Source organism: Haemaphysalis longicornis, unplaced genomic scaffold (assembly GCF_048455015.1).
Source record: "Haemaphysalis longicornis isolate Haplotype H1 unplaced genomic scaffold, Haemaphysalis longicornis Haplotype H1 scaffold_1, whole genome shotgun sequence".
Classification (NCBI taxonomy): Eukaryota; Metazoa; Arthropoda; class Arachnida; order Ixodida; family Ixodidae; genus Haemaphysalis; species Haemaphysalis longicornis.
This window is the reverse complement of record NW_027526203.1, coordinates 337,988,409-338,004,762: the sequence shown is the minus strand read 5'-3', so window position 1 is coordinate 338,004,762 and position 16,354 is coordinate 337,988,409. Positions and strand designations below refer to the sequence as shown.

Genomic DNA, 16,354 nt, shown 5'->3' with positions numbered 1-16,354 from the left:
GTTTAAAAGATATGTCGGGGTAGAAATGTGCCTGCTACGGCGACCATGAACAATAAACCACGTCGAAGCAGCGGCCGCCACGAGCGTCACAAGTTCAACTCGGTCGTACAAAAACCATTTTCGACTTTTCTCGGAGTTCTAGTGATGATCAAACACACCCAGCCCATTTGTAGGCGCGGCGTAGCGACCGAAGCCACACCCACCCATGCGTCGACTTTGTCGATGGCGTAACGTCACAGCCAACCAGTCGTCACAGCCAACAAGTGGCCCTATAGCAGCGACAAGGACTTAGCACCAAACAACAATGAAGTCCCCAAGCCACCGTGAGCCAAGCACCCGTTGTGCACACTCAATCAAGCCGTAAACAAAAGCCATATTTGCTGGTGGGGAGCGGGGCACGATCCGTTCGTTGCAGTAAACCCCTTTGCTTACTTGATTTGTGCTTGCGCAGAGCTGCACTGGGTCTACCCTTAAGTGACGTAGCAAACATAATTCAGTGGAAGAACACCGAAAAAAAAAATGGATCGCCCCGCGCCAGGCGTGGCCAACAACAAGGCTGGGGATTTCAAAGTTTTAGGGGGCTTATCTAGTTTATGCTAGGGAATGAGTCTTGCACATCGATTTCCGAAGGCGCTGCATCACAAGCTGTACTGTATCAACGTAAGCGGCCCCAATACGGTGCGCTGAGTATGCCTGGCCTGCTGCGCGCGATTGCGCCGGTTTCGCTCGAGGTGTACGGGACGCTCCACTATCACTGCTTTCATAACCCAAGCAGCTGGAAACTCGAGATAGGCGCAGAACTCGGGCCTTCTGGAATAGCTCCCCTGATCACGAATTATGCATCGCTTTAAACTGAATTTTTGACGTGCCGCCCATAACAACCACCCCAGCGTGCAGCCAGCAGAGCGCAAAACAGGAAATGGTTGGAGACGTCACCTCTGAGGAGCGAAGCATCATGGGAGGGAACGCTCCCGCGCCGTCACAGCAAGGATACTGGTGAAAAAAGGAGGAAACACGCAGTGGCGACAATGCGCGGTTTTTGATTTACGATTTCTCAGCTAATACTTATCGCCTTAAGAAAATTCTTGAATGATGTGATTACTGATACATTGCTGTATTTGATTGCATGTACATACACGTATCGGCGGAGGGTATTTCGGGACCCCTTTAAACACCTGTTTCTCACATTTTTGTTTGGGACTGGCGACCTCTAGTTTAGCAGTCTGTATGTTTCTATTTCCGGAAACAAAAACAATAAAAATAGATAGCAAGCACTCACCGTTCAGCCTTCTTCTACCCAGTAACTGATTTCACCATTGCCATTTAAAAAAAAAACTACTTCAATAACCAAATGTTCATACATGGAGAATCCAAATGAAGAACTAAATATGTAAAATTTTACATTCCCTCTTTTTTTTTCTGGCTTCCTTTTTAACATTAATAATTTCGCTCTTCCTTTTGCTTTTTTTTTTTTTTTGCTGGTTTCAGTACCTTCGGATGCGTTACAACACGGTCATCTCTGTCATAGCCGCAGCGGCCTATGTAATGTTGTCAGTAAGTATGCAATTCCAAACTTGGTACGCGGGTCCTGGAGTCAAGATATTTCGAGTAACAGAATCACATAATACTCGGACAAATGCAGGAGTTAATCGCATTTTAAGGTACGAATTTCCTGTTTTCCAGCAAATGGTCGGGGCCATAACGATCTACGCGTCAGCTGTGGCTGTATCTACGGGTAAGTCATAATTCACAAAGATTTTTTTTTAAAATCAAACTCGCGGATTATTCGAAAACGCGTATGATTATTGTTTCACGTTGCTGATATTATTAGCACCAATTTCTACTTTATTCATACCATCCACCAAACCAAGTCTCCGGCAGCCTGCATGCCTTGTCCCATTATGTGAAATCGTGCAACATTTTGCTAAGAAATACATAATTTATTACGTTATTAAATTTTACCAAAGCTTTCCCAGCGTCAGTACACCTTTAAATGAAAAAGACTGATTGCGTTTTAACAGCAGAGCTGTTTAGGCCGCCACAAATGCATTCGGCGTACAGAAAACCCCGAGCGCACGTGAGCGCGTGCCTCGCGGCGACCGCCCGGCGTCGTCCAGGCTTGCGCGTGCCATGGGCTTACGCCGCATGAGGGGCTCCAACCTTCGTCGTTGAGGTGGCCAATTCATGTTGAAGTGCGGTGCATAAGCTCCCATTTAAACCCGTCCAATATTCGGTTAAATCTGTGCCATCCGGTGTATTAATTGGCACCGCCCGATTCCTCTCGATGAGCGCCATCTACCAAGCTTACACTCAAGTCGGTGATTGGAACACGTGATATTTTACGACGAGTTAAAATTCTGAAGCGAGGATGGCCACGCAAAGTATAGACGCCACGAACAGCCATAGCAACCACCGGCGCGTGCACCAGAGCCCGCCGTGGCCGATCGCCAAAGAGACAGACAGAAAAACTTTATTTCGGTTAATGCCATTCAGGTCGCGCTTGTAGCCGGTGGCATCCACTCACCAGCGACCTCCTTAGCCCTGTCGATTATCCGGATCTGAAGGTCCGGATCGGAGCTGCGGAGCGCGGCCTCCCAGTGCTCCTCAGTGGAGATTAGTGGGAACGGATCCTGTGGGCATGCCCATATTATGTGAGATAGGGTGGCGTGTTCACCGCACAGGTGGCAGGCTGCAGTTGGGTAGAGACTTGGGTGTACGTGGGTACGACGGGTTGGGTTGGGGAAAGTGTTCATTTGTAGCAAACGCCAAATATGAGCTTTGCCGTTATCTAATTGCTGGTCCGCCGGTGGGTAGATCCGGCGGGAGAGGCGGTAGTGTGTGGTGATATCATTAAATGTGACCAGGTGATCCCTCGCAGACCGCGCCCCGTGATAGGGATGGAGATTAGGCCCTGCCCGGATCGTGAGCCCTCGGGCGTGTTCGTGGGCCGTCTCGTTTCCCTCGAGGCCGGAATGTGCGGGTGCCCAGGTCAAGTGAATTGTCTGGCCTGGGGATATGGCTGGACATTTTCCAAGAATTTTGAGTGCCACTCGCGATAATCGGCCAGTCGCGAAATTTTAAATTGCAGTCTTTGAATCAGAAATGATTGTCTTGGGGGTGGGATTCCGTATTAAGGCTAAGGCTATGGCCGCCTCTTCCGCCGTTTCTGGGCGGGTGGCTCGTATAGTTGCCGAGTTTAGAAGTCTTTTAGAGAGGTCCGTTATAGCGACTGCGTATGCATCATGGTGCCAGTATTCTGCTGCGTCCAAATAGATGGTATTTGGGTTATTGCTGTGTATTTTGTGGAGCGCTTCGGCCCGTTTTTTTCTCCTGGCTATGTGATGTTCGGGGTGCATGTTGCGTGGTAGTGGTTTTATTATTAGCCTTGCGTGGATGTGTGGTGGTATAGGATAGAGGTGTGTGTAGTTTGTGTGGTGTCCAATAGATAACTCTTGGAGTATGTGTCTCCCTGCGGATGATCGTGATAGTCTTTCGTACTGGCTCGTTAAGTTGGCCTCGATAAGTTCGCTGACTCTATTGTGGAGGCCTAAGCCTTCGAGGCGGGCAGTGGATGTACCGGGAATGAGGCCAAGCGCAAGTTTATACGTTCGCGTAATAAGTACATCGACCCGTTCAATATCTTGCCTAGTCAAGCGAAGGTAAGGGAGAGAATACATGAGTCGACTTAAAACGAACGCCTGTAGAATGCGGACCTTTTCGTTTTCTTGCACGCCTTGATGATGATTTGTGATTCTGTGAATTAATTTGGCTCTTTGGGTAGCGTTTCTTTCCATTATATTTAGGAACTCTCCATTTTTTTGGTCATTTTGAATAAGTAAACCAAGTACCCGGATGCGCGAGACCTCTGGGATAGGGTGTTCTAGAATGTGTAGCTTGATGTTTGGCTTCTCCGGCTTACGGGTTTGTGGTGATATCAAAAGTAATTCTGACTTAGAAGGTGAGCATGAAAGTCCTGCTTTGGCGGCTTCTTCGACCACTACCTTTATGCCTTGCTGGATGACTTCCTCAATATGCGCATCACTGCCTCGGTTTGCCCAGAGCGTAATGTCATCAGCGTATAGGCTATGGTAAAGTCCTGGGATTTGGCTAAGTTTTTGTGGTATTGTCAGAATGGCCAGATTAAACAGAAGTGGTGATATGACCGCTCCCTGGGGCGTGCCGCGACCCCCCATGTAGATGGCGGGGGTGTTAAGGCTACCTACATGGAGGGCGGCTGTTCTGTCCGTTAGAAAATCTTTAACATAGTTATAAATTCGTTCCCCTGGGTTCACTGACTGTAGGCCTTTAAGAACTGCGTCATGGGTGACATTATCAAAGGCTTTTTTCAGGTCCAGAGTTAGAATTGCAGCAGAGTCGTGAGTGTTTGTACTAGGTTCTATAATATGATGGTGAAGCCTGAGCATGACGTCTTGGGTAGACATGTTTGGCCGGAAGCCCACCATGGTGGGAGGAAATCGATCAGTATCAGTCATATAATGCATGAGTCGTGCGTGGATGACATGCTCTATGAGCTTACCCAGACATGATGTCAAGGAGATAGGGCGGAGGTGTTCCAATTCGAGGGGTTTATTTGGCTTCGGAATTAGGATTGTTTTGGCGTGCTTCCACGACTTGGGTATACTGCGCATTCGCCAGCATTCGTTAATATACTGCGTGAGTGATGCGATTGATTTATCGTCCAGGTTGCGCAATGCTTTATTAGTTATTTGGTCTGGACCAGGGGCTGAGTTGGATCGGAGTTTGGCTAATGCGGCTCTGACTTCAGCTTTTGTAATATCTCAGTCCAGCTCCAGATTGGCTAGTCCCGAGTAGGGTGGTAGTTGCGATTTCGGGGTGGGGGGAAGGTAGATGTCGCGTAGTGCACCTAGGAGTTCTGAATCCGATCCTTGGTACTTCTGTATTGTCTGGGTTAGGCGACCACTTTGTTCCGTCTTACTGGTACTGGGGTCAATTAGGTGCCTAAGTAGTTGCCACGTCTTCTTAAGGTGTAGGTTGCCCTGCAGCTGGTCACATATCTGGTCCCACTGGCTTTGAGCGAGTTCCGCTGCGTGTTTTTCGATTTCCGACTGAAGGGCGGTTAGTCGTAGTTTGAGCTTACGATTGAATTTATTCTGTCTCCAGCGTCTTTGAATGCTTTGGAAAGCTTCCCAGAGATGGGCAAGCCTGGAGTCCACTGTTACAGAAGGAATATCTTTATCTATCTGTTTTGTCATGGTTTTGATATCAGATAGAAGCTGCGAGGTCCAGTTATCAATGTCTGTTATGGGGTCTCTTCTGCATTGTTTTCTCGCAGCGTGCGAAAGTCATCCCACTCCGTGAGTGTTTGTTGTCGGGGGACATATCTAATCCTGTCAGTGTGCGCTATAATTGTTTCTATATTATAGTGGTCACTGCCTAACGTATGTCCTGTGTTCTTCCATTTGTCTTGTTTGATGTGTAAAGTGAATGTAAGATCGGGGCTGGTGTCTGCCTGCGCACTATTGCCGACTCTGCTAGCAGTGTTTGGGTCGTTAAGGATATTAAGGTGGTGTTGTTGTATTTTATCCCAGAGGTCTCTCCCTTTAGCACTGCTTTTCTTGTATCTCCATGCAGTGTGTGGGGCATTAAAGTCCCCTAAAATTATGAGATCATGCGGTCCGGCTTCTTTACGAGTCAGCGAGAACAGGCGGTTGAATCTATGCTCGCGATGTTTTGGGGAACTGTATACGTTGAGAATAAAGATTTTGGTGTCGGTCTGTTTTCTGGCGTATACTGTTATTAGATCGCCACGTGCTCGCTCCTTAGCCTCCCATCACCCCTGAGGAACGCTTTCGCGCTGCAGCGATGGAGGTCGTTGTAGACGGCGAAAAGATCCCCCCGAGGAACTCGCAAGCGAGGAATGGGCCGAAATTCGGTGCAAGCAACGAGCCTTGACCCTAAAGAGAACCTCAACCACCGGAAATGCCAACACGTCACCAGAAGTGGTCTCACTGAAGACCCGCAAAAGCCGGCCGCTACGTCCTCGAGGTCCACCGATGGGTCGTTTGCCGGAGACCGAGATCAAATTCGTCCTACGACCCCGACGAGGGCTCTATCTAAGGTTGGTAGCTCCGACAACTATCATTAATACCATTTCTAAATCGGCACCAGTACCCCTGAGTCCAGAAGACCAAGTTCGGGTGCACCAAAACTCCAACTACATTCTGAGCAGTACCCCCGACCATATGCGAGCCCGCAATTTCGCAAGCATCAAATCCCTTGTTCTCAACAAGCATTACGAAATCTCTACGCACGTCTCGGCCCCCGCCAACACGGTGCTGGGAATTGTTTTCAAAATTCCGGAAGACGATACTCCCGAAGAAATAACTCGGAACGTGGTAGACTTCAACCCAGACCTTCCCATCCTATCGGTAAAACGACTCTGAAGCATAGACGCCGCTGAAATCTTATTCGACGGATACAAGGTTCCGTTTTGGATTCGATACGGCTACACCACGTACCGCTGCACGCCGTTCTGGCACAAAACAGAAGGTTGCACGCAGGGCTGGAAGCGAGGCCACAGACCTGACGTCTGCCCGAACCCAACGACCAGGTGCCCCAAGTGCGGCATCACCAACCCCAATGAGGGAAGCCCAAGTGCATTGTGTACGGAGGAGCCCATCTCACGGGGTCCGCAGAGTTCCCGCAGCGCTTCAAGCCACGTCGTCCCCTGCCGCCGCCAGAAATAACGGACGGGAAACAAAAAGAAGACGCCCCGCTGAACGCTCGAAGCCAGCAAGATTGGCCCACCCTTGCAGTCCACGAACCCCCCAGGACACAGACCACGGAAAGAGGAAGAGCCCCGTCGAGATACTGTCCAAACACAAGGCAAGATCTCCATCGGCCGGCCGCTCCAAACCCAACTCCAAGAGGCGGGCCAACCCTCCGTCGACACCACAGAAAACGGCCGAAAACGAAAAGTCGGTAAGCTTCGATGGCGGGGCCTGCTACCCCAGCACCTCTCCCCAGCCCCCTCTAAACTTCCAGAAACAGCTACAAGATGAGCTAACCAACGTCAGAGCAGAAATGGCAGCTCTTGAGGAAAGAAAATAATGACCTAAAACAGAAACACCTCAGGGGCCGCCGCCAAAACGCAGCAATCTCGCAGCCAAATTCCACCGATCAACCCGCCTCCCCCGCACCCAAAAAACGAGCGATTGCGGCAGCCTCCGTACAAATCCCCTACCCGGTAGAAGAGTCCCCACAGCAACACGAACTTGACCATAAAATAATCGCTCTTGGGAGAAGCAACAATGAACTGCACGAGCACATTACCACCATGCAGAATAGTATAGAATCATTCCGATCCGAATTGAACTTGTAGTGATCGGAACTACACAGCTTCATGCAAGATATAATGAACAGGCTCGGTATAACGCACAATCTGATGCCCCAACCCGAAGCACACAATGGTTCGCAGTAACAATAAAAACAACAACACCCTTAAGGTCTGGTAGTGGATTTGCAGAGGGTAAAAACGCAAAAAGCATAATTTACATATCTACCTACAAAGCGTAGACTCACCCCCCCCCCTCCCTAAATTATAGCACTACTACAGGAGACAAACGCCGTTGTCAAATTTCCCGGTTACAGGGCCTTTCAAAGTGCGATGGACCTGAAAACGGCGGTCCTCGTACAGAGGCATGTACCGGCCGGCCTATCGGAGTCAATTCGACAGCGTTGCCATCCCCCACGACTTAATTACTGTCCTGCCACGCAAAAGGGGAGCGAAAAAACTTGATATCCTAAATGTCTATGCGCCCCTGAATCTAAGACAGACAGATTCAACCACCTGTTCTCGCTTACTAGGAAGGTGGTGGGCCCACACGCACTGCTCATAGTTGGAGATTTTAATGCTCCTCACACGGCCTGGGAATACCCAACCTGTGAGCCAAAGGGATGAGACCTCTGGGAAAGAATACAGATACACCATTTTACGCTAGAGAATGACATTCACACCCCTACACAAATCCGAAACAGTGCATAACGCGACACCACCCCGGATCTCACTCTCTCACTGCACACAAACAGGGTAACATGGGGAGTCACCGAACAAACACTGGGCAGCTACCAACTCATAATCGAGGTAGCGGTTATAACCAAACACAAAATCACTCAAACGCTCAGACAAAAAACTATGACTGACTGGGATGAGTTCAGAACGATCCGAGAATGCAACAGCAGCCATGCGGATGAATGCGCAGCCCTGAATACATTAGGGACATAAACGAATGGACACAGCAGCTACTTGCAGACATTAAAGCAGTAACCAAAAACTTAGATCCCCACATCCCTTCCAATATCGTAGATTCCCGTCTCAATCACCTCTGGAAGGCGTACCAAGGAATCCAAAAACGATGGCGCAGAAATAAGAGCAATCGCAAGCAAACTGAGGCTAAAACTGTCCCGACTGCAGACAGAGATTGATGCGCACGCGGTCGCTCTCTCGCACACCCAATGGACCAGGTCTGCGACCAGATGCAAAGAAACTTTGGAATGAAGACGACGTGGCAGATACTTAGACATCTCGACCCTGATCAGAACAAGACAGAACAGAGAAACCGCATAACCAAAATCATCCACACAGGCTCTGACGACGAACTCATAGCACAAATCAGAGACATGTACCGGTAGGAACCAAGATCGAACTACCCCCGCACATGGGTCACCCCAACAGCGAGATGGACAAAGACATAACTGAAGCCGAGGTCCGATTGGCGATTCGCAAACTTAGGTCCAACTCTGCCCCAGGACCTGACCACATTTCGAATCGGGCACTACGAAACTCGGGCGATTTCTCAATCTCCGCAATCACTGCTTTTCTCAACACATGCTGGAGAACGGCGAATTCCGTAATCGTGGAAGCATGCCAAGGTTGTTCTAATCCCTAAGAAAAACAAACCCCTCACAATCAAGCACCTTCGCCCCGTTTGCCTCTCGTCGTGCTTAGCAAAACTCATATGTGTGGTTGGAACATGTAATCCTAGCCCGGCTCACAACACACACGAACTACGCGGAACAATTCCCCCGCACAATGACTGGCTTCAGACCTGGTCTCTCAACTAAAGATATACTCATACAGATATTAGAACAAATTATCAAACCACCCATGGGCCTAGATACATCGGTAATACTGGCCCTGGACCTGACAAAAGCATTTGACAACGTCTCGCACGAGGCCATAATGTCGGGTCTGGGATCGGTCAATCCGGGTGAGAGAACCTACAATTACATTAGGAATTTCACGCGTTTCTTTACGTTCGCGCGTTTCTTTACGTTACTGAACCTAGATAGCGGCACCATACCGTGGCAAGCCGTATTTAAACCTGGCTTGTTTTTGTTCTGGGAGAAAATAATCGTTTCGTAAAACATAATGCTTGCTCGACAAATATGGTCACGCAAGACACCATTGTTTGCGTCAGTCGGCTAGTGTCGTCTAAGACAACCCCGAAGCCCCGCAGTGCTGTGCAGCTATACCAAGCATAGTGCGCGCAGCACCAACAGCAGTATGCATCAGCACTTCCATGTTTACTGTGCTTTCGTAACTTCCACTGTTTGTCCCACCATTCTTATTGTTTTAAAAAGAATGTGCCCTAAATTTAAGCACAAATAGCTCGTTCTGCAAGCTTATAAGCTCAGCCTAATTTGCGTTTGCTTTTGCCAGCCTCTGCCAGTCGCAGAGCAGGCTGGTATGACATCATAGGTTCTGTGACGGGAAATGAGCGAGTGGGTCGCATAACCATTCCCTTTTTTCCTAATTACATAACTTATTTGAGCGAAGTTTACGTTAAAACTGGTGTCAGTATGATTCTAACGAGGCCGTCTTTTGAATGAACCAAACTTGTGCTTTGTCTTCATGGCTCCTTTAACCCTGCAATCATAGAAAACCCGAAGAAATTATCACGGATCCCCCACCTCTACCACAGCCTCTACGCAGACAATATCACCCTCTGGATGAACCGGGGAGTGATGGACACATCGAAGAAACACTGCAAAGAGGCATAGACGTGGTGGTGAAGGAGGCCAGGAGAGCCGGTTTGGCCTGCTCTCCGGCCAAGTCTGAGCTACTTGTCTCTCCCTCGAACCAGAAAAAACGACTCCAATCCAGCATCAAACTCCACATTTAAGGTAGATACATCCCAGAGGTCCCGGCCATCAAAGTCCTTGGGTTGCACATAAATCCACTAGACTAAATCCCAAATTTCTCCAAACAATAGAACGGCACATAAACCAAAGCATTGGTCTGCTCAAGAGGGTCACCAATAGAAACTCAGGTTTGACCGAGCATAACAGGGTTCGCCTAATCCAAGCCTTCGTCGTGAGCAGTATAGTTTACTAGATTTCATACCTTAAACTAACAGCTTCTGAAACCAACCAAACTGATGTCCTCATTAGACACGCATACAAGGCAGCACTACGTCTTCCCCCCGCCACGTCCACTGCCAAACTGGAAGGGTTAGGCCTTCACAGCAAGGCCAGCGAACTAGTTGAAGCCCACCTAACGGGACAATACGAGCGCCTCTCTCGCACACTCACAGGGAGACACATACTCAGCAAACTAGGAATAGGATACCACAAACTATACCAGGACGCGAAAACAGTTCCCCATAGTATTCACTCTCATATTGAAGCCAAACCACTTCCCTGAAACATGCACCCCACGTACCACTCCGAGCGCAGGAAACGAGTTCGCGCCCTGCACAAGAAGTATAAAAATGATCCTCAAGTCGTGTACGTCGATGCAGCAGAGTACGGACACACGGAGGCTTTCACCGCAATCGCCGTTCAAAATTACCCCAACACCAGCATACTCGATTCTATCACAGTCTGGACGCCCATCCCAGAACCGGCAGAAAAGGCAGCAATAGCGCTCGCCGTGTCACTCACACCCACACCCGCAACAATCATTACAGATTCTAAAACTGCTCTCCAAAATTTTTCCCGCTGGACGCATATCCCCAACGAAGCTCAAAATTTTGCTCAGGAACCCACCGCAACCCCCAGTAGAACTGATCTGGACCCCCGCGCATTCTTGGCTCGAGGGAAACGGTGCGGCCCATGAGCTAGCCCGAAGATTTACTATCCGGGATTGGCCGAACCCGTACCCTTACCACGAAGCCCATTCCGCACGGGATCGTCTGATCGGTTTTCATGTCATTACCACGTAGTACCTCATATCCCACCGGATCTATCCTCGGCCGGACAAATCCCTCACATTAGAGCAAAGTCACGTATGGCGCCAACTCCAGACTGAAGTGTTTCCTAATCCGGCCACCATGACCCATATCCACCACAGCCTTCATCCAACCTCGGCGTGCCCCTTATTTGGCGCCCATGCCAACCTGGCCCACATCATGTGGGCATGCCCCCAGGACCCTTTCCCCGAAATCCCCTCCGAGGAGAGGTGGGAGGCCTCGCTTCGCAACTCCGACCCGGACCTGCAAATCTTGCAGGTCAAGAGGGCGGCGGATGTCGCCGGAAGGCATCAGCCTACGGCCAGGGTGTCGAACCGGAACCGGAACCGAACCGAAAACCGGAACCGAACCCGAATTTTCGCCCGGAACCGGAACTGAACCGGAACCGTATTTTTTCCGCCATTTTGGAACTGAACCCGAACCGGAACGAATCGAAGGAACCGTTCCGAACCGGTTCCGGGGCCTCAAAAATGCGATTTCTAGTTTTCCATTTCGGTACCCTACCTTGCGTCTGAAGATATTTTGCCACTCGCCAGACAGAACCATGAAATATTTTGCGTAGTCTGCAGTTCCCAAGGCCCATCATGTTCTCTTCTAATTACCGTAATTACCCGATTCTAAAGTGCACTTTTTTTCCGGAAAAATAGGTCGAAAAATCGCATGCGCGTTAGAATCGGATACGAAACCGAAACTGCCGAAACAGCGGAAATTTTTTCCCACCCATCACCATCGCCATATCAAGATGGCGCCAAAGCTACTTTTAGCAACGATTTTTCGGACGCAGGGAGCATAGGCGCCTAAGCTTTTCTATCGGCGTTCACACAAATCGTCAAATCGTTCCACTTGCGCGCTTGATAACAGCAATGGCAGAAGCGGCTCTCACGCGTTTAAAACGAGCGGTCGGCTGAAGCGTGCGCCTCTGGAGAAGCTCGCGGGATGGGCGTGCGAGGCGTTGGCCACGATCCCATCGACCATGGTTGAACGTTCGTTCAGAAGTCGCGAACGCGCTTGACGGCACCGAGGACAAGATTTTGTGGTCAGCGGAGAGCGGCGAGGAGTGAGATGAGTGAGATTACTTCGGAAAATAAATCGCCCGTTTCTCTCGCATTCGTTTTTCTTGCGCACAAAGTCCCGTGCTCATTACAATCGGAGGTGCAAGTTTTTTAGTTTTTTTTTTTTTGCCAGGAAAATCGGGTGCGCGTTAGAATCGGGTAATTACAGTATTGCCCTCAATTTAATGTAAAGTTGTCCGTATATACAATCACTTTGCGTTAGGTACTGCCCATCTCTCCCAATTATCTTTTACATTTAGCATAACTTAAGTTATAACGCATATTGCGAGGCAACATATCATGGAATATTCTTCATGGTTTCTATCTACATGGTGTTTAAAATCGTGTAAAGTTTTCAATGTGTTGTTAATTCGCAGGCATACCTGTCCGCTTGTGAAGGCCTTCAGGGACACCGTCAACAATAAATCCATATCTTCCACTTATTCTAGTTTGAATGGGCAGTTATATACAAACAGCACTGAGACACCAACACTCGCAGTTCTCAAAATTAACGTCACTTTTTCTTGTATACAGAGCCGTTGTGTCCTTTGGTTACTGCTCTAAGAGAACATGAGGTATAAAAAATGGGGAATCCTAATTTCCACTTTTAAAGTATATTTGATAGCATTTTCATGTTATCTTGAATCTGCTCAACCTTACACTTACGAGGCGGATGGATTGAAGTCGATTAGTGTGGGTTAGCGGGTAGACTGGGGTGAATTAGGTGAGTGAATGAGCTAATGTGAATTAGTGGGACTGGCGGTTGATTAATTTGGAATAAAGGAATTAGCGGGTCAGTTAAGGCGGATTCGACGGTCGGACCAAACATGATATCTTTGGGGTCCTTGGCATTTAGAAATTTTGCAGCGTTCTCCTTCTCGACAAATCATGAAATTTTGTGACGCACAAAGTATCCGCAAAGTTATGTGACGACGCCTGAATGCTATAAAAGTCTTTCTTTATGCCCGTATTGCGCTATTAGGTTTTTGCTATATTAACATTGACATCTCGGACTAAAGTTACAAACTAATTGCTTAATGCATATTTTATATTCATTAAATGGTTTTCGAAACGTGTGTATATTAAAGGGGAGACAGTTGGACAGAAACTAAACTGCAAGAAAAAAAGGGAGGGACGATCTACTGGTTTGATGCAAAGACGCCCGATAGCATTCTTTAATACCTTCTCTTTGTGTTACCGTTCTGCAGCCTCCCACACGTGTAGCATCTCAACCCCCGAACACAGCCCCCTCTAAGCTGAGGAAGCGGCGATAGCACGTGCGCTTAGCCAAAGCGGCGCCAAAACTCTCATAACAGACTCTTAGCAGGCATGGCCCAACTTTGCCAACGGTCGATTGCATGTTACAACACTTCCGATGATAAATTAGAGACCACCAACGTAACCAGTCACGACTGTATGAGCACCAGCTCATACTGGCATCCCCGGCAAACAAGATCACCAACCTCGTGGGTCGAGATTTGACTCGCTTAGCCAGCGCTGATGAAGCCCAGCCCGAGTGCATGCATCCTGCAGTCATAGACCAGGAAGTTACTCAGCACTATGGCCTCTTCCATAGAACGTATTCCTCCTAGCACAAATTGCTACCGATTAACCAGGAAAGATTACTCCGCACCCTGTGGGCATACACCTTCCCACACAACACCAGACTTCACCTCTTTGACGGGACACAACTCTCTCCATTTTGTTGCTTCTGTGGAGAGCCTGGGAACATCATACACATAGTAGGCGGCTGCGACAAATGTGCCGTAGATCCATCCAACCTCCAAGTTTTCATAGAGAATTGGGAGACAGCCATGGCCAGCTCCGGCCTGGAAGATCAGTTGCTCTTGATGGAAACTGCTGTCGATTCAGCCCCCTCGAATGAAGTCGCCTCTCTGAAACTTTGCCTCGATTGAATTAAACTTCATTCTCTCTTTCTCTCTCTCTCTCTACAAGTGATCATTACTGTTGCTTGTGACTTCACTTGGCTATCATCTTTCCTAGAGCCCAATTGCTGTCACCAGTCGCTGAAGGGTCATTAGCAAGTTCCTATCTCCGGTGCTTCCCTATCCAATGCCGTCCTATACACGCCGTCCAATGAGTCTTTGTATCCATTCTTTCTTTCTAACAGTTCTGTTAGCAGATAAAAGAGGAGCAGAAGGTAATTTCTCTAAATGCCACCTCCCACGCTTGGCAGTCGGCGCCACATACTCGTCACACTACCACAGAAAACATTTTGCAGGTACAGTTAAAGGAGCTCTTCAACACTTTAGATAAACTCGCCGCGGTGGCTCAGTGGCTAAAGCGTTGCTGCTGAGCACACAGACGCGATTTAGATTCCCGGCCGCGGCGGCCACTTTTCTGATGGAAGCGAAAAGCGAAAACGTTCGTGTGTCCGAAATTTCGGCGCACGTAAAGATCCCCAGGTGGTCAAAATTATTCCGGAGCCCTTCACTACGGCGCGCCTCGCCGTCGGCGTTGCGTGGGCGCGTTAAACCGAACAACAAACAAACAAACAAACAAACAAACAAACAAACAAACAAACAAACAAACAAACAAACAAACAAACAAAAACAAACAAATAAATAAATAAATAAATAAATAAATAAATAAATAAATAAATAAATAAATAAATAAATAAATAAATAAATAAATAAATAAATAAATAAATAAAAAAGCAGTAAATAAATAAATCAACACTTTCCATAAACGCTTTCACTCTTCTTCGCATCTGGAAGCACTGTGAAAACTATAGCTATTGCCAGCACAGAGCAACAGTGCGTGATTTGCTCGTCGCTGCGGACACACCTTCCGTTTCTGCTTCGCTTTTGTGGCTTTTTTTTAAGTGGCTATCAAATGCGCTCTATTCTGCAACTTAAGGAAAGCCGGCAAACAGCCGCTACACCACTGTAATGACGTCATTCAGCGGTCGAAGAATGCGAAGACCGGGAAGGAGAGAAAAATATTTTGAGCAAGTTTCTAAGTTATCTGACGAGGAGGTAGCAGTAATTTTTGGCTGAGGCACATTGCGACCCCATAATCTAATGTGTTGGTTGGCTACTTTCTGCAAGCACTCAAGATTTAGAAAAAAGTTGAAAAAAGTGTTGCAGGGTCGCATTAGTTTGGCGAAGACAAAATATTTGGACAAAGAAACCTTCATTATGACTGTTTTTATGCCTACTTTATAAGGAAACGAAAAACGAGCAAAACAAAAATTAACAGAAAAATCACGCCTGCTTTTTTTCTTCGAACCCGTTTGAACCGGTTCGAACCGGTTCGAACCGGAACGGAATGGTGCTCTGGAACTGAACCCGAACCGAACCCGAAAGGCTTGAACCCGAACCCGAACCGAACCCGAAAAAATTCCGGTTCGACACCCTGCCTACGGCCACCACTGGACCACCAACCTAAGTCGAGGAGAAGACGTCCAGGAGGGGAGGGGCTTTCAGCCCGTTACCTGCCACCAACATTCCGACTTAGATTCTCCTCGAGACACTTCCTCAAAATAAAGTTTCTCTCTCTCTCTCTCTCTCTCTCTCTCTCTCTCTCTCTCTCTCTCTCTCTCTCCTCTCTCTCTCTCTCTCTCTCTCTCTCTCTCTCTCTCTCTCTCTCTCTCTCTCTCTCTCTCTCTCTCTCTCTCTCTCGTCATGTAGCGACTGGCGCGCCACAGGTCCGCAGCGCTGAAGACGATGACAACGAATCTGTCAAGCCATTCCTTCACAATCCACACGAGGAGACGGCCACCGGACCATCTGACGAAGAAGTGGAGGTGTGGAGGTCTACCGAGGCGAGGACGCGCTGCAAGGGGATTTACCCTGCGCGGCTGTGCCGTCGGAAGACGACGACGAAGGGGATGATAACGATTGTTACTCAGTAAAACACTGTGCATACTTTAATGGTCTTTGCTTTACAGAGCCGTCCAAAACGGCTTTGCACTTCTGGGGTCTGGCTGATTCCTCTCTTCTGGGATCCGCTGTCAGCGTGGGGAGAAGCTAGCTCGGCCCCCAGCTTTGCTGTTTTTCCAGCCTTGCACCACTAGTGCAAGCTGCGCCAATTTTTTTTTATTCA

At 48.4% G+C, this 16,354-nt stretch overlaps 2 protein-coding genes across 8 annotated transcripts in view; one reads left to right on the top strand and one right to left on the bottom strand.

The window, feature by feature from the left end:
* Positions 1–16,354, bottom strand: part of LOC144152907 (zinc finger CCHC domain-containing protein 24-like) — a 349,875-nt gene that overhangs the window by 167,107 nt on the left and 166,414 nt on the right. Inside the window, exon 4 of one of the 2 annotated variants that reach the window (XM_077684461.1) lies at positions 937–993. The exons of the other annotated variant lie outside the window; for it this stretch is intronic. Coding sequence (XP_077540587.1) covers positions 937–993 — 57 coding nt within the window. The remainder of the gene's footprint in view (positions 1–936; positions 994–16,354) is intronic. 2 annotated transcript variants of the gene reach the window in all.
* The window catches only part of LOC144152881 (sodium-coupled monocarboxylate transporter 1-like), a 121,957-nt gene that overhangs the window by 36,916 nt on the left and 68,687 nt on the right, over positions 1–16,354 (top strand). For all 6 annotated transcript variants that reach the window (XM_077684410.1, XM_077684419.1, XM_077684436.1 and 3 more), the window contains exons 2-3: positions 1,489–1,554; positions 1,684–1,735. In XM_077684410.1, coding sequence (XP_077540536.1) covers positions 1,489–1,554; positions 1,684–1,735 — 118 coding nt within the window. The remainder of the gene's footprint in view (positions 1–1,488; positions 1,555–1,683; positions 1,736–16,354) is intronic.